This window comes from Cricetulus griseus, chromosome 2, assembly GCF_003668045.3.
Source record: "Cricetulus griseus strain 17A/GY chromosome 2, alternate assembly CriGri-PICRH-1.0, whole genome shotgun sequence".
NCBI classification, from domain to species: domain Eukaryota; kingdom Metazoa; phylum Chordata; class Mammalia; order Rodentia; family Cricetidae; genus Cricetulus; species Cricetulus griseus.
Genome location: NC_048595.1, coordinates 64,303,514 through 64,327,899, shown reverse-complemented (window position 1 = coordinate 64,327,899; position 24,386 = coordinate 64,303,514). Strand labels below are relative to the sequence as shown.

At 39.3% G+C, this 24,386-nt stretch overlaps 1 protein-coding gene across 4 annotated transcripts in view; it reads left to right on the top strand.

Annotated features, from left to right (window-relative positions):
• Positions 1–24,386, top strand: part of LOC100756343 (coiled-coil domain-containing protein 171) — a 332,880-nt gene that overhangs the window by 11,175 nt on the left and 297,319 nt on the right. For 2 of the 4 annotated variants that reach the window (XR_004768216.1, XM_035439823.1), the window contains exons 3-6: positions 5,426–5,561; positions 9,380–9,554; positions 15,483–15,673; positions 19,390–19,521. Coding sequence is in view for 3 of the 4 variants with exons in the window: in XM_035439823.1 (XP_035295714.1) it covers positions 5,426–5,561; positions 9,380–9,554; positions 15,483–15,673; positions 19,390–19,521 (634 nt within the window). In the remaining variant the exon portion in view is untranslated. Of the gene's footprint in view, positions 1–5,425; positions 5,562–9,379; positions 9,555–15,482; positions 15,674–19,389; positions 19,522–19,567; positions 19,821–24,386 lie in introns of those variants that run through there. The other 2 variants (XM_035439824.1, XM_035439825.1) reach the window with 2 other exon arrangements.

The window sequence follows — 24,386 nt, the reverse complement described above, 5'->3', positions numbered from 1 at the left end:
GCCTGTATTCTTAGCACTCAGGATGCAGAGGTAGGGAGATTTTTGTTAGTTCTGGTGGTCAGGCAATTTTCAGATTTCCAGGACTGCATGGTGAGACCCTGTCTCACATAAACAAAAAAATGAGACAGGAAATTAAATGTTTAGAACTTTTATAGTCAAGGAACAGAGTAATCTCTGCAGAATCTAAAAATAGAACATTTGGAGTTGTGGTCTGTCAGTTGCCTTAATTAAATGATTTAAAATATATTCTGCAACAGAATCAAAAAGGTTAGTTGTGGATAATTCTTATTATTATTTTGTTTTTTCAAGCAGGGTTTCTTTGTGGAGCCCTGGCTGTCCTGGAACTCACTCTGTAGCAGACCAGGCTGGCCTTGACCTCAGAGCTCTACTACCTGCCTTTGTCTCCCTGGTGCTGGGATTAAAGGTGTGCACTACCACCACACAGCTGAAGCTGTAGATAATTCTTTATACTTGGTTTGAGATTGGTAGAGAGACTATGTAGATATGTATATGTAATCTTACCTCTTAAAGTTGGCCATTAATAATTTGGTAAAAATGAAATAGCAATATATCATATAAATATATACTTTAGAATTATAATAATGCTTTACATTATTTATTATGTTTTTTCAATTTTGAAAGGAAACATCAATAGACATCCATAATATATTTTGATATTTTGAGATAGGGTTTCTCTGTGTAATAGCTCTGGCTGTCCTGGAACTCACTTTGTAGACCATCTTGGCCTTGAACTCACAGAGATCCACCAGCCTCTGCCTCCTATGTGCTGGGACTAAAGGCATGCGCTACCACTGCCCAGCAAACTCTTAACTTCAGAGTTCTATTTTTCAGTTCTTTATCTGCATGGATTATGCTTTTCATTTTATATCAAAGGAATCTGACATACTTAAGATCTTGAATATTTTTCTCCTATTTTTCTTTCAGGAAGTTTTTGCAATTTTATTTTTTACGTGTGTTCCATTTTGTTACCTTCTGTGTTCGGTGTGGTAAGGAGTCAAACTTATGTTTTACACCTGGGCAGCCAGTTATTTTAGAACATGTGCTGTTAATACTATTTTTCCTCATTGAATTGCCTTTGCACTGCTGTTGAAGATTGCTCGTTCATATAAGTATAGGCTTTTCAAGAGTGTAAATTCTGAAAATTCATCAGTTAATTTTTGTGGTATTAGGCACTGCATACACAGGTAATGCCAAATGGTCAAGAGTACACTAAGGTTTTTTGTTTTTTTTTAAAACATGTTGAGGTTTTTTTGTTTTTTTGTTTTTTTTAAACATGTTGTCTGTTCTTAATACTACCTTGTCTTGATTATTGAAATGCATCAATTTCTTATTGTTGACAAATATTCATGAGAGAAGTTTTTTTTGTTGTTGTTTGTTTTTGTTTTGTATTTTGGTTTTTCGAAACAGGGTTTCTCTGTGGCTTTGGAGACTGTCATGGAACTAGCTCTTGTAGACCAGGCTGGTCTCGAACTCACAGAGATCCACCTGCCTCTGCCTCCTGAGTGCTGGGATTAAAGGCGTTCGCCAACACAGGCAGGCTTTCTGAGAGAAGTTTAAGAAAGTAGGTTTGTTTGGACTTGACGGTTTTGGGAGTGTAAGACTCTGGTTAGGGCCTCCCCTGTAGTGGACCTGTGGTGAAGCATAGTATCATAGCAGCAAGAGCAGGTACTATAGGGCTGCTTACCTTGTGGAGGGAGGCTGGGAGTCAGAGAGGGGAAAGGAGAGGGAGGAACAGGGTGCAAACAGGGACATTCCCCAGGTACCCTACCTCCTCTGGTAGGCCACACCTCTTAAGGCTTCTGCCACTTCTGCAAATTGTGCCACCAGCTGAGGATCAAGCCTTTTATTCAAGACAGGAGGCTCTGGAAGACTTTTCCATTCAGTCCATAATAGATACCCTTCTAGTAAGTTTTGAAAATGGGAAGTGAAGTTCTCTCATGTGTTAAGATTGTGTTGTCTGTTTTGAATCCTTTGGCTTCCCATATACATTTTAGGATCAGCTTGTCAATTTTTACAGAAGGGCCTTCTGTTTTTCTGGGATGTGAGAAAAGGTTATATTGCATCTGTAGGTACAATTACCATTTTAGAAATACTGAGTTTTCTAAATATAAATGTGATTGTGGGATGTCTTTTCATTGATTTATGTCTTTAACTTCAGTAACTTTTTTTTTAGGGTAAACGTGTTGTATTATGTTAAATTTATTGCTAAATTTATTTTTCTCTCTTTTATGTTGTTACAAATAGAGTTCTTTTTCTTGATTTCATTACTAGTATATAGGAATGCTAATTTTGTACAGGGCAGTGGTGGTGGTGGTAGTGCTGCTGCTGCATGCCTTTAATCCCAGCACTTGGGAGGCAGAGGTTGATGGAGATCTGTGAGTTCCAGGACAGCCAAGGCTACCTAGAGAAACCCTGTCTCAAAAAACCAAAAGCAGCAAGAAAAAAATTTTTTACACATTTATCTTGTATTTTGTAATAATTGTTTGTATTTTATGTACATTGGTGTTTTGCCTGCATGTATGTCTGTATGAGGGTGTCAGATACTCTGGAACTGGAGTTACAGACAGCTGTGACATACCATGAAGGTGTTGGGATTTGAACCTGGGTTCTCTGGAAGAGCAGCAATTACTCTTAACTTCTGAGCCATCTCTCCAGCCTCAATTTTGTATTTTTATAACCTTGCTAAAATTGACTTTTAGTTCTTTTTTCTTCTCACTTGATTTCTTAGTATTTTCTTATAAAATCATATCATTTGCAGTGAAAAACAGATTTCCAGTCCAATATACATCTCTCTTTGTCCCTCCCCACCCTTCACCATTTAAGACTGCTAAATAAAATCTTGAATAGTGTTGTTAACAGCAGTTGTCTTTGCTCTATTCTCTCTAGAGGAACCTTTTAGCCTTTAACCATCACATATGCTAGGATCATGGGTTGTTTGTAGATGGTCTTTATCAAGTTGGACATCAGCTTGGTCTGGTGGTACAGGCCTGTAATCTTAACTGATAAGGGGGCTGAGGCAGGGTGATCACAAGATCAAGGCCTGCCTGGGCTACAGAGTTTAAGGCTCACCTTGGCCGCTTGGTGAGACCCTGTCTCAAAACAAAAAATAAAAAGAAGGCTTGAATATAGCTTAGTGGTAGAGTGTTTACCCACATGTGTGAAGCTCTAAGAACAATCCCTAATACTGCAGAGTTTCTTCTCTGTTCTTTGTTAATCTAGGAAAATTTATCACATTTATCTTTTCAAAGAACTAAATATTGGTTTCACTGATTTTATCTCTTCTATTTTAGTAGTATTGAAAGAAATTAAATTAGTTGTATATACATATTTTCAATCCACTCCCCCCCCAGGTCTACTGTTATTGGAGAGACAGTGCTAATTTCTTTGAGACAAATCTCTTTCTTAATTTCCAAAACCACCACATTTAGCTCTTTGAGATAGTTTTTTTTTTCATCTGAATGATTTGATATTTCTTAATGCTGTTATTTGATTTTTCAGTTTTAATCATTGCCTATTGATTTCTCACCACAGATAATTATAATTCAGTTTCCAGTCATGTCATCTTTCCACTTTTCCCACACGTGCTAATATAGTCTTGGTTAATTTTGTTATTTAGTGTTTACATTGGTATAGTCATGATAACTTTCAGCTGAGTTAGCAACATGGGGTACAATTCACTGTGAGGCCAAGCACCAGCGCTGACCTGCAGTCCATGATCTTTGTCAAGCTGGACCTGAAGATTGTCTTAGTTATTTTTCTGTTGCTGTGATAAAACACCATGACCAAAGCATTTTTGAGTGGAAAGGGTGTGTTTCAGCTTAAAATTCCCAAGACCCTCTCCATCACTAAGGGAAGTGAGGATATGAACTGAAGGCAGCTTTTTTTTTTTCTATTTTTTCAATTTAAATTAGAAACAAGCTTGTTTTATATGTCAATCCCATTTCCCTCTCCCTCCTCTCCTCTCCTGCCCCTCACCAGCTCCCTAGCCCATCCCCTTTCTGCTCCCCCAGGAAGAGTGAAGCCTTCCATGGGGGATCTTCAAAGTCTGTCATATCATTTGGAGCAGGACCTAGACCCTCCTCTGTGTGTCTAGGTTGAGAGAGCATCCCTCTATGTGGAGTGGGCTCCCAAAGTCCATTTGTGTAAATACTGATCCACTACCAGAGGCCTCATAGATTAATCAGACCTCCAAACTGACATCCTTTTTCAAGGGGTCTGGAACAGTCTATGCTGGTTTCCCAGCTATCAGTCTGGGGTCCATGAGCTCCCTCTTGTTCAGGTCAACTGTTTCTGTGGGTTTCTCCAGCTTGGTCTTGACCCCTTTGCTCATCACTGAAGGCAGCTTTTTGAGGCATGGAGGAATGGTGCTCACTGGCTTGCTCCTCCTGACTTGCTCTTGCCTGCTTTCTTAGAAAATTCAAGACCATTTGCCTAAAGCTGGCACTGCCCACAGTGCACTGAGCCTTTACATAACAATCAAGAAAATGTCCTACAGATTTGCTTACAGGCCTGATGGAGACATTTTCTCAATTGGGGTCCCCCCATTCTTACCCCCTGGCCCAGAGAACTCTAGCTTGTGTCTGGTTGATAACTCAACAAGGACAAAGTGAGCAACCAAAACCCTATAGAGTCCTCTGCTGCAAGCTGTGCGTTTGGCATGTTGATCACTTTCCTAACTGCTTGCTTTGAATTGTTAGGTAAATCAGTCATCTGCCTGCTTGCTCTATTGCTGTGACTTCTTTTCTCCTTGTGCTCTCTATCTGGGAGCTCTTTTCTGTTGTAATTATCATTGTTATTTTTCAGGGAGAGTATAGTTTGCCATTTTAAAGCAAGAATATGTATTCTGGTGCTGGAGAGATGGTTTAGTGGTTAAGAGCAAGGGCTGCTCTTCTAGGTTCAATTCCCAGCACCCACAGGGCAGCTCACAACTGTCTGTAACTCCATTTCCAGGGGATCTGACACCCTCACACAGACATAGATTCAGATAAAACACTAGTGAACATAAAATAAAAGTAAATTATTAAAAAAGAATGTGTATTCTGTTATTTATACTTTCTTTTTGTAATGTGTATTACTCTTACAGTGATTGAAATACATTAATAAAGAAAGAAATCTCTCTCTTTCAAAAGTACCCAGCATTGGATGTGATGGGCTGGTTTAGATACAAAGCTTGAAAAATGTAGTGTATTTTCAGTGGACAGTATTTTGTTACAAGTAAAATACCACTTTGCATTATTACTCCAGTTTTGCAATAGACACATTTTACCAGGTTGTAAATTTATTATCTTAGGACCTTATCATATTTTATTATTTTCATATTCTGTTTTTAAAATAAGCTATGAGAAATGATGTTAGAATTTTTTATTGCATGAAAATTATGTCTTATCATGAACTTGTTTTGTAGGTTGAAAAATGTCTCATTGGATGCAAAGCAAATGCTTAAAAATGAAATGGAATCAGATATCACTGCCGATCTCAGAAAGAAACTCCATCGGGCTAAGAAGGAGAAATTAGAAATGACAACTAAGCACAATGCAGAGGTAGAATTTATTTTCCTCCCAAGTATTGTTAAAAGTTGAGTTTCAGCCAGGTGTGGTGGCATATACCTTTAGTCCCAGCGTTTGGGAGGCAGAGGCAGTGAATTTCCAAGTTCAAGGCTAGCCTTGTCTACAGAGCAAGATCCAGGACAGCCAGGGCTACACAGAGAAACCCGTCTTGAACCTTCCCCCAGAGTTGGGTTTCAGTTTTTTGTTTCATTTCATACTAGAAACTACATTTAACCTTTGTCACTGTCATTCTAGTACTTCAAAGGAAATTGCAATAAAGAAAACACGTTCAAACAGCAGAATCATATAGGGATGTTTAAGTTGAACCTTAATCTGTTTATTTGTTTGTTGTCTTAAGTGTATTTTAATTATTTAAAACATTTTACTTTTTGTGTGTATGAGAACATATGCCATGGAACTCATGTGGAGGTCAGAGGATAACTTGTGGTTCCTTGTTATGCTGGATAGCTTTATGTCAACTTGACACAAGCTAGAGTTATCTGAAAGTGAGAAAATTCCTCCGTAAGATCCAGCTGTAGGGCATTTTCTTAATTAATGATTGACATGGGGAGGGCCCAGCCCATTGTGGGTGGTGCTATCCCTGGGCTGGAGGTCCAAGGTTCTATAAGAAAGCAGGCTGAGCAGGCCTTGGGGAGCAAACCAATAAGCAGCACCCCTCCAGGGCCTCTGCATCAGTTCCTGCCTCCAGATTCCTGCCCTGTTTGAGTTCCTGTCCTCACTTCTTTCGATGATCAGTGATATGAACCAAATAAATCCTTTCCTCCTCAACTTGCTTTTTGGTCATAGTGTTTCATCACAGCAATAGGACCCCTAATTAAGACAGACACCTGTTATACCAGGGACTAAATTGAGGTCAGGTGTGGCAGCAGGCACTGTTACCGGCTGAGTCATCCTGACAGCCAGATGTATTATTTGATGGATATGATTGATGACTAAAGAATTTATAAATTAGAAAAATACTATTTTGAGAGAGCTCTTTGTATGTAACAGAGCTTCCTCAAGTTCAGTCCTCTGTTGCAGCTTCCCAACTGCTGTGCTCTTATGTGTGTATTATGTGCAAGGCTTAAACCATACACATTTTTGAAATCATAATGTAGATTCCTTTAGGGTATGAATTATGGAACAGTCTTTTTCTTAAATAAATACATTGTGTATAGAATTTGAATTAGTATAATTCAGAAATCATCTTTGTTTTTGTTTTACTATGACATCTTATTAGTTTATAAGTATTTCATAGGTACATGTGTATATTTGGTTTTCCTTTCCTTCCAAGAGAATTCATAAATTATATATGTATGTATATATACCTTTTGTATTTTTTTTAAAGAGATTTTTTTAAAGATTTATTTATTCATTATGTATACAGACCAAATGGTCTGCATGTATGCCTCCAGGCCAGAAGAGGGCACCAGATCTCATTACGGATGGTTGTGAGCCACCATGCGGACGCTGGGAATTGAACTCAGGACCTCTGGAAGAGCAGTTCAGTGCTCTTAACCTCTGAGCCATCTCTCCAGCCCCCGACCTTTTGTATTCTTACTCTTCTTTATTTCTGTATTTAAATCTTGTTCTCTTTTTGTGTGTGTATGTGGTGTGGGAATGAAACCTAGCTAATGCTAGGCAATTGCTCTGCTAGTGAGCTACATTCTAGGTTCGGTTTTTTAATTTTTCTTATTTTATTTATTTATTTATTTATTTTTATTTATTTTTGGTTTTTTAAGACAGGGTTTCTCTGTATAACAGCCTTGATTGCCCTGGAACTCTGTGTACTAGGCTGGCCTCAAACTAACAGAGATCCACCTGCCTCTGCCTCCCAAGTACTGGGACTAAAGGCTTGCGCCACCACCACCTGGATTATTATTAGTTTTTTTTAAAGCACAGACCTTTACTTACTTTTTGACTTAAATATTTAGCATTTTATTATTTTTTTAATTAAAAATTTTTCATACATATGTTCTAATCGCTTCCCTCCCCCCAACACCTGCCAGATCCCCCTGTTCTCCCTCCCCACCTAGCTCTACTTCCTTTCTCTTCTTTTCCACTTAAAAACCAAACACATATTACTTTTACTTTCCTTCAAACTATTATAAAAATTTGTTTTTATTTATTTTATAAAATTTAGCTGGGCAGTGGTGGTGCATGCCTTCAATCCCAGTACTTGGGAGGCAATGGCAGATGGATCTCCGAGTTTGAGGCCAGCTTGGTCTACATAGTAAGTTCCAGGACAGCCAGGTCTATAGAGAGAAACCCTTTCTTTGAAACAAACAAAAAACCCCCAAAACAAATAAACACACACACACACACACAAAATCCCAAACCCAAATTGAGTCTACCACCTTTTCTGTAGTACTTAGGCCCTTCAGCTTAGGGCTCTATAACATTTGTTTTCTTTTATTTGCCACATAGCAACTATTAAATGTTATTTAGTATATTAATTGTTTATAAATGATAAATTATATAACCATTAACTATATCACAATTTTAGAGTGACAAAGGACTTTATAGATCACCACATTCTAGCTTTCTGAGCCATTTTTGTCCCAATAATTGATGGCGTGTCACAATTAGATAGCCCTTTGTTAAAATTTCTGTAATATTTTCACATTTATTATTTTATGCTGGCACTGATTTTTTTTAAATCTAACTCAAAATAATTTTATTTAATGAAAATGATAACTGATGAGAAGTTAGTTCTGAAACCTTCACAGTAACACAGGCCTTTAACACACACCTACAGTCTCTGCACTCAGGAAGCAGGAAATATACTGCCAGCATCTGGGTGACAGTCTGGGCTACGTAAGAAATCACTATATAGTTACCTTTGATAAACTGAGGCAGGATAGGGTATGTGGTGTCTCTTCAGGGCTCTATTTGGTCTCATTGAGTATGCTGGCAAGAGAAGCATCTGTTTCAGTGGCCATGTCCTTCAACGTATCTGGGACAGTTCCATCTTATTCCACATCTTCAGGAACTTCTACTGCATATCCTTTGTGAACTAATTCTAGCCCAATATCAAGTTTCTTCCCATTACTGGTATCATATAAATGGATTTTTGGCCAAGTTGAGATTCCAGTCTGGACATAGCTAGAGATCTTAGCCACCAATGGCTTTGCGTCAGCAAAGTGAGTGAGTCTCTCAAACACATGTAGAGCTTTCTCTTCCCACTGTTCACCTGAGGGGGCGAGTGGCACTGATATTTTAAGAAAATTACACAGTATTCACTAAATTGTATTTTGTTGCCACTTGTTTCTTTTAAACCTTTTTTTTTTTCCTATTTTTTATCTGTGTGTCTAAATGAGTGTCTCTGTGTATGTGAGTGGGTACCCTCAGGGGGTAGAATAGAGTTGGATTCTTGAGACTGGAGTCCCAAATGGTTGTGAGCTGCCCCTCATGATGCTGGAGCACTCTGAAAGGGACCCCGACGAGACCTTCCCCAACCCATTTTCTTCTTGAGTACATCTAGGAGATAAAAGTAGAGGACCGCATGAATTTTTGAGTGTTTATTATGTGTCATGCATTTTTTGTTTTCTAGGCATGATTTTGTGATTCAGATGTGCTTTTTTCCTTTTGTTTGTTTAAAAAGGCCTTTCTTCTAAAGGAGTCTATAAGGCACTGATTATTGTCTGGTAAGGCAAGAGCTTCCTTCTAGTGTTGGAGAAGATGTCACTTTGTGATTCTAATAAATGCGAATCGAGGTTTTGCTAAGAAATGTAAATGCTTGAGTATGCAAATCTCATCATCTTGGATACATGTTTTAGTGCTCGTTCATGAGCTCAGGAATCTGTTTTTAGCTGTCAAGCTACGAGAGCCAGATTGCCAGGCTGCGGTCTGAGGTGGAAAAAGGAGAAGCCCTGCGACAGCGTCTGGAGTACGACCTGGCAGTGGTTAGAAAGGAGTCTGGTATGGGGCGAAGGATGGTGGAAGAGAGACTGGATGAGGCACTGAGGACTCAGGAAAAACTCTGCGGTAAGGCAGCTTTGTTCTGCATCCTTGCTCGCTGTTGCATATCCATAATGGATCTCATGTAGGGTTTTCACTCATGGGACTAGTTTGTGTGTTTGTAAAATTTTTAAATTCATTTGTTTCCACATTTAACCCAGGGCTTCGTGCATAGCAAGCAAACAGTCTGTCACTGAATTGGGTTTTCAGTCCTACATTAATTTTTTTGAGATGTTTTTTGGGGGTGGGGGAAGGATGTCAAGTATCCTTGGATGGCTCAAACTTGCCATGTAGCTGAAGATGACCTTGAACTTGGGTTATTTCTTGCTTTTACCACTTGAGTGCTGAAGTCACAGACATGTTCCACTGTTCCTGATTTATGCAGTGATTGAACACACGGCTCTGTGAGTACTGGTCAGGTACTCTACCAGCTGAAGTATTTATTCATTAATATTTTTATGTTGTTGCATGCATGGAAAAGAAGAGTACAGAAGTCTGCTAATTGGGGTTTTGGAATACTTGTTCTTTAAGCAATATTCAAAATAATAAAAGAAAGTGTGTGTGTGTGTGTGTGTGTGTGTGTTCTATATACACTCTAGACCCCTTCATAACATATAATCTGAGCTAGGATTTCTAGCCTGACTGTATGTTCCAGAAACACTGCAGTTGACTTGTTGATTAGGTAGGTTTATGTGTCACTGCATTATATTATGTGCCTAGAAAAGAAAAAGGCACCAAGTTTAACACCCCAATCCTCCTATAATTAATGTACACAAATTCACTTAGATTACCATAAAACTCAAAGCAAGCATCCAGATCATGTTAGAGAAAAGTGCCTAAAGCCCTTTTATCTTGCTAATTACTATCCTAGTTTTTGATAGTGTGATTTATATTTTCCTTTTTTTCTAAGTTAAAATATTTTGATGTGTTTGGGGTTTTTGCTTGCATATATGTCTGGGTAGCACATATTTGCCTAGTGCCTGTGGAGGCCAAAAGAGGGTATCAGATCTCCTGGAACTGGAGTTGTGAGCTGCCATTTGAGTGCTGGGAATCAGACCTACCCAGGTCCTCTGTAAGAGCAGCCACCAGTAGTGCTCTAATAGCTGAGGCATCTCTCCAGCCCCAGTTTTCCTCTTTTCTTTTTCTAATCTTCTTTTGTATTTTATTTATTTATTTATTTATTTATTTATTTATTTATTTATTTTGGTTTTCGAGACGGGGGTTTCTCTGTGTAGCTTTGGAGCCTGTCCTGGAACTCTCTCTGTAGACCAGGCTGACCTTGAGCTCACAGAGATCCGCCTGCCTCTGCCTCCTGAGTGCTGGGATTAAAGGTGTGCACCACTAATGCTGGACTTTTGGCCTTTATGGGAATTGAATAATCTAGCTTGTATTCTTTTGTGTCCAGCTTCTTTTTTTCTAATGTTATTGCTTTTGTCAGAGATTCATATTGGTGTATAATCTTGGTATTGATAATTAAATTATGGCAGTATAGAAACATACCACATCAACAGTTACCCATTTTCTGCTGGTGATTTACTATTAAGACTCCTTTTGTTAGCCAGGCACAGTGGCACATGCCCATTATAGCAGTTAATATGTGCAGTCAAAGGCATGACTCTTAGAAAATGTTGAGTGAAAGAAATTTTATATACATGAGGACATCATATATGATTTTTTTGTACATAAAATTCTACAACAGGAAAAGCAAATTGTTAGTGAATAAAATCTGAATAGTGGTTGTCTCTGAGATGAATAGGCAGTAGACAAAAATATGAGGTAATTTGGGGCTGGAGAGATGCCTCAGAGGTTAAGAACACTGACTGTTCTTCCACAGGACCTGGGTTTCATTCCCAGCATCTACAAGGAGGCTCACAACTGTTTGTTTACTCCAACTAACTTCCAGGCATCCAACACTCTTTTCTAGATTCTATAGGCACCAAGCACAAAGTGGTGTACATTCCTGCATGCAGGCAAAATACCATATTCATAAAATAAAAATTTAAAAAAAATGAGGAAAAGTTTTGGGTTAAAGGGTATTTTTATGTTTTGGTAGTGGTTTGGATTAGAAGGGGTGTGGCCGTTAGGTAAACTAAGAGAAGTGTAACCTAAAGCTCTTACATTTGTAAAGTCTTAAATGGTAAAGAGTTGTGCATCTCAGTGTATGTAAATTGTACTTAAAATAGTAAGACTGTATTGTATGTGGTTAGTGATCATATCAGTGCTTTTCCTGTTGACATATTGGATGAGTTATAGGCGTGAGATGTTATGATGCTCACTTTCTGGTTGGAAATGCATACCTGCAGAAGTATGATGGAGTGCTGGGTGTAAATTAGCAGATGCGTGGGTAGAGGGATGAATGTCTGATAATACAAATGTAGCAAAAATTGAACAATTGCCTAGGGTAGACTGAAACATTTATTTACTTTTCATATTTTGAGACAGGGTTTCTCTTTATAGCTCTGGCTGTTCTGGAACTTACTCTGTAGACAGGCTGGCCTTGAACTCAGAGAGATCTGCCTGTTTCTGCCTCCTGAGTGTTAGGACTAAAGGGTGGGCCACCACCACCCAGCGGAATATTTTAAATATTTTATATGCATGTCTGTGTACCACATGCATGTCTGGTGCTTGCAGAGGACTGAAGATGGGGTCTGATCTTGAGATGTCTTCAAAGAGCCTATTGCTTTGCAATCACTCCATTTCCTAGCAGAAGTTGAGGTGCTCAAGCTCTGTACATCATCAAACAGGGACCTGGAAAACCCAGGAAGATCATGTATCTAAGGCAAAGTGTTTGAGAACCATTTCCTGCAGTTCCCTTTCCTGCTGGCTTCTCAGAAGCTAGTACTCAGGTCCCTGTACCTCATGTGGGAATTTGGAGGCCTTTTCTGTGAATGACCTGACCAAAGCAAGAAGGAAAATCTAATGGTCCTGATGATGTGGGTTTCTCAGTAAAGGACACAGATTATCTTCCTGTGAAGACCACAGTTCTTAGCTGTCACCCACAAGGTCAGAAACTAGATTTGTTAAATATACTTGGAGCTTCTTTACTGTCAATTGAGTAGGTAACAAGAATCATCAGATATTTGAGGAAAACCTTTAAATGGAGAGAGAAAAAAAAATCAACTTGGAAGAAATATATTTCTGTGGGGAAGTGAAAATTTGCAACCATGTTGATAGCCTTAGAGTAGAAAGAAAATATGTTCCATAAAAGAGGGTATATTCCATAAAGGCAAGAATCAGAAGCTACCAAAAAAAAAAAAAAAAAATGGAAAAAGCTTACAGTTTTGAGTTTTGTATCTTTTGTAGGATCCATGAAAAACAGAAAGAAAAAGAATTTTAAAATTCATGGTACATTTTTGTTTAACACATATGTTTATGCATACTTCATTTGCATCTCCACTAAAACTTAATGAGGTGTTTTCATTCCTACTGTTGTTAGGATAAAGGGCAAGGACACACACACACACACACACACACACACACACACACACACACACACACACACTGAGGTGGATGGGGAGGACAGGGGGTAAGGGGTGGCGTGGGGGGTTACAACGATGGGACACAAACATGCCAGAGCTTAGTGAGTTTTATTAGAAAGGGCAAGGGGGTAAAGAGAGTGCGTAAGTGGGTGGAGGTCTTTATTTTAAAGGATTCTTTTGCACCTGGGCTGACCAGGTTACTGCCTAAGTGCATTCTGCCAGGTGACAGGGGCAGGCCCGCAGAATGAATCCTTACAACTGTGGTCAGAGAATCAGAGAGACTTGATCAGGAGTTAGTTGGTAAAGCCAGACCTGGAAGCCATACCCTACTTTTCTAAATGCTTAAACAGCAGTGGTAGTATGAAGGGCTGCTCACTGCTAGGGTGATAGTAGGGCCAGAGTAGAGGAGTGCCTCTGTGGTGAGGGCAGGGTAAGATAGCTCTGAGGCTGCAGCAGTACTATTACACCCTGAGTTACCTGACTATCTTTTTTTTTTTTTTTTAACAAATGACTCCATTTTTCTTTCTTTCTTTCTTTTTATTTATTTATTTATCATGTATACAACATTCTGCTTCCATGTATATCTGCACACCAGAAGAGGGCACGGGATCTCATAAGGGATTTTTTTTTATTTATGTGTCTTTTGCCAGCATGTACATAGGTACATCAGGAATGTATGAAGCCCCCAGAGGTTGGAAGAGGCCATCAGATTCCCTCTAACTGGATTTACATATGATTGGGAACCAAATCTGGATCCTCTATAAGAGCAACAAGTACTCTGCACTCCTGAGCCACTGCTCCAGCCCCTTAGAGCTATTTTTTTTAAAAAAGACTTATTTATATGTAGTGTTCTGCCTGCATGTATGCCTACAGACAGAAGCAGACAACAGATCTCAATACAGGTGGTTGTGAGCCAACATGTTGCTGGGAATTGAACTCAGGACCTCTAGAAGAGCAGCCAGTGCTTTTAACCTCTGAGCCATCTCTCCAGACTGAGCTACTTTTTTTTTTAAGACTCAAGATTACAGTTTTTGATATTTCATTATTAGAAACATGTTAATTTTAACACACCTTAAAAGTAAGATAGTCGCCAGGCAGTGGTGGTGCATGCCTTTAATACCAGAACTCGGGAGGCAGAGGCAGGAGGATCTCTGTGAGTTTGAGACCAGCCTGGTCTATAAGAGCTAGTTCCAGGACAGCCTGCAAAGCCACAAAGAAACCCTGTCTCAAAAAAACCAAAAAAAATATAAATAAATAAAAAAAATAAAGTAGCTCTTGGAACATGGTCTTTTAAAAGATCAGGATGGGGCTAGAGGGATGGCTCAGTAGGAGTCCTTATTCATTAAGAATGAGGGCCGGAGTTCAAGTACCCAGCACCGACATAAAAAACCAGCCATGCACACACATACACATGTAACTCCAAAGATTTTATCTTGAGTATCATGCTGTAAATAAAGTCAGTTCTGGTGCTGTGGGGGACAGAGATAGGAGGACCATTTGGGTTTGTTGGCTGCCAGCCAAGCTCGAAGTTTAGTGAGAAGCTCTGTTTCAGAGAAATATGATGGAGAGTGATAGAGCAGGACAGCTGACATCTCTCTGTGACCTTTGCAATGCATGTTATATGCCACACACTCACACACACACACAAACACATACATATATACATATAAGATAATCCTAGTTAAGTCTGTGTTCAAAAAAAGAGAAAAACACACATTTAGCTAGTTTTCTTTTAAAAAAAACCTTACTATTGTATAGGAGAGAGAGAGAGAGAGAGAGAGAGAGAGAGAGAGAGAGAGAGAGAGAGAGAGTGTGTGTGTGTGTGTATGTAATGGGGTACATGGGGAGGTCAGAGGATTTGTTCCTTTCTTTCATTGTGGAATCTGGGAATCAAACTCAGGTCATCAGGTTTCTGAGGCTAGTGATTTGACCCACTGAGCTATTTGTAGTCCCAGATTATCTATTTATTTGTTTTGTTTGTTTGTTTATTTGTATGTGTATGTGTATCTGTCTTCTTTTGAGACAGGGTCTCTTTACAATGCCCTGGCTGTCCTGGAACTCACTTTATAGACCAGGCTGGCCTCCAACTCAAGAGATCTGTCTGCCTTTGCCTCCAGAGTGCTAGGATTAAAGGTGTACACCACTATGTCCAGACAGATTTGTTTTCTTGAAAAGAGGAAAAAATTAGTGTTAGGTGCAGCTAGTGCTGGAGGTATACCTAAACATGGGCATGCTTTCAAGAATATGCCATACTGGCTCATAGAAAAATCACCTCCATCTGAGGGAAGGAAGAGAGTGAAAAATCAATATAGTACTACAGGGATAGTGAGATTTTCTAGAGTTTGCTGAAGGGAGAAAGTTAAATACTTTGTCCTAAAGATAATGTAGTAAAGAAAGCTCCAATGGTTAGGTTCTTAGACTCTTAATGGATTAATTTGTAGTTATAAATATATTAATTCTATCATATTTTTAATAGCTCAGAATTTAGAACTTCAAGAAAAGGCAAGTGAAATCGAGAAAACATTTCAGACTTCCCAAGAGAAATGGAAAGAAGAATGCAGGAGATTTGAACATGATTTGGAGGAAAGAGACAATATAATTCAAAATTGCAATCGAGAATACGAGTCACTTATGCAGGAAAAAAACAAGTTACAAAAAACTCTACAGGTAAAATACTTCACCTAAGTGAAAGCTTCTCTATATAGTATCCACTGAGGTGGGTATTACATCAGACTAACCTTGGGCTTCCTCCCTGCCTCCCTCTCTCCCTCCCTCCCTGCTTCCCTCCCTTCATCTCTCCCTCCTCCCTCCCACTTAGAGGCATTTCCACATCTCTCCTTTGTTGTGCTTTAGCATTGTATTAAGATGTCTACTGTTTATTTTGTGAAAAGCATTTGAGATCTCTGATCTCAGTGGTAAGTCCTTGCTTCAACTGGACTGTCTGAGGCCTTGGGTTTGATCCACATCACCACAAATAAATAGAAGAAGCACAACAGAAATCAAACAAACAAAAGGTAAAAATGAGAACCAAAAGGAAAGCAACAAGTACTTTCTAATACAGTAAAAGTTAAAGCCAGGTGGTGGTGGCGAATGCCTTTAATCCCAGCACTTGGGAGGCAGAGGCAGGCAGATCTCTGTAAGTTTGAGACCATCCTGGTCTACAAGAGCTAGTTCCAGGACAGGCTCCAAAGCTACACAGGGAAACACTGTCTTGAAAAACCAAAAAACAAACCAAACCAAACCAAAACAAACAAACAAAAAAAACCAAAAAAACCCCCCAAAACCTGTAAAAGTTAAGATACACACATCCCTTTTGTTCTAGCAACATTAAATTGTGGATTTTAAAAATGTGGGTTCTAGCCGGGCAGTGGTGGCTCACATCTTTAATCCCAGCACTCAGGGGGCAGAGGCAGGTGGATCTTTGTGCATTCAAGGCCATTCTGGACTACAGAGTGAGTTCCAGGACAGCCATGGCTATACAGAAAAGCCCTGTGTCCAGAAACAAGGAAACAAAAAATGAGTTCTAGATTTCAGTTTGAATATGATATAAATACAGAAGATTATGTGTTTTTTTAATGCCTTATTATGTAGGGTACATTCTAGGATGAATACTGAGATGCAAAACATTAAGTTTTACTAAGGCTATTGTTAGATATATATTTCCATAGTTTTAGTCCTTTTTCTTCTTTTTTTTCACTTCCTAAAGTACAAGTGGGGCTAGGGTTGAAGTTGACAAGCAACTTAGTAGATATTGAATTGAGTATGTGTGCCATGATTTTGAAGTAAATTTTTAATTTTTTTCTTCTTCCCTGAGACAAGGTTTCTCTGTGTAGCCCTGGATGTCCTGGAACTCAACCAGAAGGGCCTCAAACTCCTAGAGATCTTCCTAATTCTGACTCCCAAGTCCTGAGGTTAAAGGCATGTGCTACCACTGCCTTCTATAATAGTTTAACTTTTATTTAACTTTTTTTTTTTTTTTTTTTTTGAGACAGGTTTTCTCTGTAGCTTTGGAGGCTGTCGGGGAACTCACTCAGTAGACCAGACTGGCCTCAAACTCAGAGATTCACCTGTCTCTGCCTCCCAAGTGCTAGGATTAAAGCCATGTGCCAAGCCCGGTGTTGGTTGTGCATACCTTTAATCCCAGCACTCAGGAGGCAGAGGCAGGCGGGTCTCTGTGAGTTCAAGGCTAGCCTGGTCTATAGAGTGAGTGGCCGAATAGGCTCCAAAGCTACATAGAGAAACCCTGTCTCGAAAAACCAAAAAAAAAAAAAAAAAAAAAAAAGCATGCGTCATCACTGCCTGCCTACTTTAAATTTTTTAAAAAGAAAAGAAAAATGTAAAAATGCCCAGTATGTATGTACCTTAAATATACATTATTCTTTTGCATTGCTGCATTCTTGTATGGTCTCAGGGACTTGACCTGACTGGGAAGGTAAGAGAATAAAGAAAGTACAGACACAGGGATATAGAAAAGCTGGTATTGGGTGTTCTGGGCCCTCTGATGGAGAAGCCTCAGCATCCTGGAAGCTCATCATGTTTATTTTTACAGCTAAACAAGGAGGTGGGGTTACTACATGCAGATAAACATGGAGGTAGGGCTATGGTACCCAGGTGAGCAAGGAGGCAGGATTAGCCAGGGTTAGCTCATCTTCACTGGCACAGTCTCTGCAGGAGAGCAGTCTTAAGGTCATAAATGTCTGGGGAGAAAGCTATGATGGAAGTTTTCTGTACACAATATCAAATCAACACTGTATCTGAGAAAGGCTTCACCATCCTTTTGAGCCTCATCTGGGATAGGCTTTGCCACTCCCATGGGGCTGAGGCACTGGTCCTTGACACGGGTCAAATAACACACACTCACGCAGGACTTTACTTGTTCCCTATATTGTGTTTTCTCTTCAAAACGATTTTATCACAGCATTTAGTAAATGTAAAAGTTTTGTCCCAAGTGTCTCCAGACAGTATCAGCTGATCCACTTTTATTTTTCTCCCTGTCAATAATCCGGGCTTGTCTCTTGGTTACCACTGCATTGCTATGTTCTGGTGTTTGGATGATGGATGTGTAGGTGTGTTTAGTCTATAAATCCTTGGGTGGACATGTGTTACTTTGCCTGAATAAAATGTGACACCAGGAAAAAAGAAGGGGGATGATGGCAGCATTCCTTCCATCAATTAGCTTGTACCTAAAGGTATGAAGTCTTGGTATGTTCTTTTCAACTACTTAGGATATCTCTGCTTTGAGTTTCGCCTGCTGTCTTTGAGCTCCCCTGCACTGAGATGCGTAGAGGAGCTGGGCATTGAACAGGAGTCACTTTTTAAGTCCTGGGGGTAGGGGAAGTCTCAGGATCTTGAGGCTCTCTGCTAGTGAAAGTTAAGAGGGTAATATTTATAATAAAATATCCATGTGGGCAGATCCCTTTTTTTTCTCACATAAACCGTAGACCCTTTTCTCCCCATGTTAATGAGGACTTTGTTTTAAACCTGTAGGCTAGAAAATTGATCTTCAAAGGAAACCTGCATTTTATATTAAGGATTTGGACCTAATTAGATCTCATAAATGTGGTATACTTGGGAAAATTAAAAAGGAAAAGCCTTTGAAACTACTCTTTATTTGTAGAACTAGAGATTAGTTATAGTCTGAACTGAGTAGTTGTATTTTCAAAGTTTTAACATTTAGGAATAGTCTTGTTTTTTCTGAGACAAGGTTTCTCTGTGTCGTATTGGCTGTCTGGGAACTTGCTCTGTAGACCACGCTGGCCTCAAACTCATAGAGATCCACCTACCTCTGCCTCCCAAGTGCTGGGATTAAAGTCATGTGCTACCACCACCCGGTAGAAATACTCTTTTTCTTTACCAGGTTTGCATATACATTTTAGGGATACTACAGTTTTTCACAGGTAAAGATTTCTCTACTAACTGGACTATTTTTGTTTCTTTCATTTTTGTCCCAAACTCTGATGTTGAATTTATTTATTTCAGATTTATATTTTGATAATTAAAGTGATAATTTTATTAAGTTTTAAACATGAATTATTAATTTTTTTTGAGCCAGAGTCTCATGTGTCCTTGGCTGGCCTTGAACTCTCAGAATAGACAAGGATTGCCATGAACTTCTGATTATTCTGCCACCACCTCCCAAATCCTGAGACTATAGATATGTACCACCATTCCTGGTGTTGTGCACGATGGGGATTGAACCCAGGGCTTGAAGCATGCTAAGCAGCTACTAGTAGCTGTACCCCCAGCACCAAGGTTTTAACATGAATTACAAGTTTTTAACAGTCTATTGAAGGGAGAGCCCCTTTGTAAGTTTAACTAGGTTTAAAAGATAATAGGTAACCCTTATTGATGTAATAGTAAAGCAAGATTTTATTCACATAAAGGAAGCACTGGAAAAACGTCAACAAGAGAAGAATGAGATGGAGTCTCATGTCAGGGAGACTGCATTGGAGGAGTTTAGATTACAAGCAGAACAATGGGAAGCAGAACGAAGAGAGTTACAGCTTATAGTACAGGTATTTTAAAAATAATTCAGTTTCTAAAATGTGTTTTTTTTTTTAGATGTAGTGGTCTATTGATGAAGTTCTACAACAAATAAGTAGAAATGAGAACAGGCATGCATTTGTTTGCTGTTCCATCATTACACGTGGAAATTCCATCAATGCCTGCTCAAGTTGAGGAACTATTTCTCTGTGTTCTTTAATATCCCATTCTTGTCTATCTTCACACCTCCCACAAGAGAAAGTGATTCTCTAGTTATGCAATACCCATGTCTTTCCAAAATCTGCTTGAATTAAAGCATATAGACCATTTCTTCTATGGTTTCCCGCTACCATTTATTCAGAGCCATTCATATCCTCTACATCACGGTACTAAAATGTGTTTTTGATTCTTATGGTATTACATTTTATTAATAGATAATTTACTAGCCACTCACTTGAAAAACAATTCTAAGTCTTTGCTTTCTGGAAGGCCATGTTTCATTTGTAGTGACATGACAGTTGGGAAGCCGTTACAAATAAATACCATGAATATTACAGTTGGACGGCTTCAGTGAATAGTGTATATGATTTGTAGTCTTTATTTTTGAGACAGGGTCTAATGTAGACCAGGCTGGACTTAAACTTGCTGCATATCTCTTGCTGTTCCTGAACTCCTGATTCTCATGCCTCCACCTCCTTAGTGCTGGGATTTTCAGCATGAGCCACCATGCTTACCTAAAGTAGGCAATTTTTTTTACTTTTATTAGCATATATTAATTATACAAAATAATTTTGGGGAAGGTTCAAGACAGGGTTTCTCTGTGTAACAGCCCTGGCTGTCTTGGAGCTGTCTTTGTAGATCAGGCTGGCCTTGAACTCAGAGATCCACCTGGCTCTGCCTCCATAGTGCTAAGATTAAAGATGTGTGCCACCATGGCCATATCAATAATGGGCTTGTTATTATGACACTTTCATACATGTATATAGTGTATTTTGATCATATGCACTCCCCTTTTACTTCTGCCGATCCTTTTTCTTCTTCCCAACATTCCCCTTCTACTTTCACGTCTATATTGGGGTAAACTTGTGTGTTTACTTATGGTTGTCCATAGGTGCGTGGATGGGGGATTATTGCAGGAGCATGGGCAGCTCAGCACTTGCTATAGCAAGAAGTTAATGTCTCTTCTTCCCCCACAACCATGAACTGCCCATGGATACTTAGAGGGGGCAGGTCCTTATGAGGGACTAGCATCATTAACTGCCTCTAAATTCTTAAGGATGGGTGTGGCCTCAAGAACCTCTTCCCCTCTCCATGTTAGTATGTTGGCAGGTGGAATCTTGTGCCTGGAAGACAGTTCCACACAGCACTTTCAGAGTCTAGGTCTTATATTCTTTCTCTCTTCATGTTCCATGAACCTTGGAGTGGATGAGCAGTTGACAGTTATTCTTTCTCTTTTGAAGGATTTATTTATTTATTTTTATGTGTATGAGTTTTTTTGCCCGCTTATATGTATATGCACCATCTATGAGCCTAGTGACTGTGGAGGCCAAAAGAGGGTTCCAGCCCCTGGAACTGGAGTTACTAACTATGGTAAACTACTAGGTACATACATACATACAGATACATATATAATGTTAAAATGTTTATTGTCCATTTGTATTTCTTCTTTTGAGAAGTCTGTTCAGTTTCCTTGCCAATTGTTGGATTGGGTTATTTTCCTTGTATTTAGGTTTTTGTTTATTCTAGATATTAATCCTCTGTAAGGTGGATAGCTGGCCAAGTTTTTCTCTCATTCTTTAGGTGATCTCTTCACTCAGCCATCTGTTCCTTTGCTGTACAGAAACATTACAGAGGACCTAGGTCTAATTCCCAGCACCTACATGGTGACTTACAACTGTCTGTAACTCCAGTCACAGGAAATCCAGTGCTCTCTGCTGGCTTCTGTGGGTACTGCATGCATGTGGTACACAGACATGCATTCAGGCAAACACCCATATACATAAAATAAAAGTAAAATCTCAAAAACATTGCAGGAGATTAAAGGAACGAAAGAGTTGAGTTGGAGTTGGGGATGGGAGGGCAGGCTAGAGGAGGGAATGCAGGGTAGGATAATTACACTAATGACCTTTCCAAAAAGTCATATGGAAACCTACTACTGTAGAAGCTTCCTGAAATACATATGCACATAAATGAGCAGTTCAAATAGAGTTACCATCTAGCAGGATGACACTGCTAGATACCAGATTCGAACAAATAAAAAGCCCAGAGCCAGAGTGGAGTTGTGGGCCAGTGATGTTCCCATAAACCCTCACAGACCCATGGACATTACTGGCTATTGTATTGCTGTTGGTTACCCTCCATCACTTGACAGGTCGTGTTGCTAAAGACAGCACATACTTGAGCCATAGGACATGGAGAAATGAAGCCGGTGCTCACTTGGAAGCTTCATGCCTAGTGGGCTCGCTTTCACAGCGCTGGAAGGTGCTATGTATGCTCCCAGAGGAGAAAAGCCGTCATCAGTTTTACCTGGCTGTAAACCCTGAGAGCCACATTATCCCAGCACTCAGGAGGCAGAGGCAGTCGGATCTCTGTGAGTTCGAGGCCAGTCTAGTCTACACATCTAGTTCTAGGACAGCTAGGGCTACAGAAAGAAACCCCAATCTCAAAAACCCAAAGCGGAAAAAAATATCTGGAAAGACATGCTGTTGGTATAACATTTGCTGCAAACATTGTGAGAGTAACCAACCACTTTCGACTGGATGCAAGTCTCCAAATACAAAATGCAACCCATACCTTCTTCCAAGAGAACTTACTACTTTTATGCTGTTAAATAGACATAGTATTAAACTGAGTCCTAATGATTTATTGCTTTACCTATAGATTAATAAACCCATTAACCCTTATCACACAAATGTCTGCCTGTAGTAGATGGTGATTAACATAGAGACCCACAGATGGTCTAGGTGTAGAGAAAAAGACCAAGCTGGTTCTGACACAATGTACAGTTTATTTATCAATTTTTAAATTTTGTTTTCTATCCAAATGACCCATTATGACTCTGTGCGATTATGAACCTTACTTTTTAAAATTTATTTTTAGTTATCGGGGAGGGGCAGGCATCTGCAGATGCCAGAGGTGCGGGAGCCTCGGGAGCTGGAGTTACAGGTTATTATGAGCCTCCTGATGTGGGTGCTAGGAATCTCACTTGGGTTTGGAAGAGCAATACATGCTCTTCATGGCTGAGCCACAGTTCACTCTCTCACAGTGTACAGTTTACAACACATGAACAAACTGTTTTTTGTTCTGGTCCTTTCAGGAGAAACCTTATCCCAGATTAGTGTTGTACACCACGCTTGAAGTATTTTCTAAGCTAGAAAGAGTACGTTTGCTCTGATGCTTTTCTAAATATATGTCTACCAGGATAATTAAAATTCCTCAGGATTGGAGCTACAGTTTGGATTCTGAGATGTGTTGTTTACATGAGTACATATAAAGAACCATAGTTTTTGGTATGTGTTTGTAGAAGATGTGGAAAGAAAACAAGTTTATTTTCTAACAGCACAATGTGGCTTCCTGTGATGTTAAATGTCAGTTCAAAAACAAGCCATTTTAAAAAACATTTTAAGTTCAACACTTCCCTCTAGTGGACAGATGAAATAATATCCCAAATCTCTAGTGTCTGAATTACTGGTCCATCCCACATCTTACTTCTATTGCAAGAACTGAGGTGGCTTTTCATTTGATTAGAAGATAAGTTCTGTGACAAAAATGAAAGTTAAATATATTTTGGTAGAGGCAAATTAATCTATCTTACAATACATACCAGACTTGGATTATGCTACTAAAGCCATACACTTCAATACTCAAACACTTAAAAATTACCACCTAATGTAAGCAGCCAATACCAGTGATGTGATTAGCACTGGCCATGTACTTCATCTTAGTGTTTGTTAGTATCATTTCAGGTGTAGAAACAAAATACAGTTTTTTTTCTTTGATTTTGTTTTTTGAGACAGGGTTTCTTTCTCTGTGTAGCTTTGGAGCCTATCCTGGCACTCACTCTGGAGACCAGGCTGGCCTGGAACTCACAGAGATCCACCTGCCTCTGCCTCCCGAGTTCTGGGATTAAAGGCATGCGCCACCAACGCTTGTCGACTGCTGTATAATTTTATTCTGTGTATTTAATATAATTAATTTAATCTTTGCCTGACTGAGAATTAAGTGCTTTCCAAGGTACTACTTTGATTTCACCTGAAGGTCTGCTCCATTTATGAAATATTTGTTAGTCAGCTTTGTCTCTAAAGAAAGTTATGTATGTTAACTATGGATTTGGAGTAAATGCTTTATAGTTTGTAAATTTGTAGTCGATATAGATATAGATAGTATATACTATTTTTTAATGTGTGGTTTAAAATTATTATGATTGTCTGTAGTGGCATGCATGCTTAGATCAGAGCATATCTTTGTGGGGCCAGTTTTCTCCTTCTACCTTCATGTAGATTCTGGTAATCAAACTGAGGTTGTTGGGCTTGTGTCTGTGTTGCAAGTGCCTTTACCCACTGAGTCATCTTGTTGGCCGTTTTGTGGTTTTAAGTTAGCATACTAAATAATACATTTCATTATGGCATTTTCATACATAATTTATTTTGTTAGCTTCTTTTTTTCCTAATCCCTTGTATGCCCCTTGTTTTCTACCATCCCCAGTAGACCCCTTTCCACTACCAATAATATATTCTAAGTACAAAGATCTCACATAGGCAACTGACATCATTAAGAATTGAAAGAAGGGGGCTGGAGAGATGGCTCAGTGGTTAAGAGCACTGGCTGTTCTTCCAGAGGACCCGGGTTCAATTCCCAGCACCCACATGGCAGCTCACAACTGTCTGTAACTCCAGTT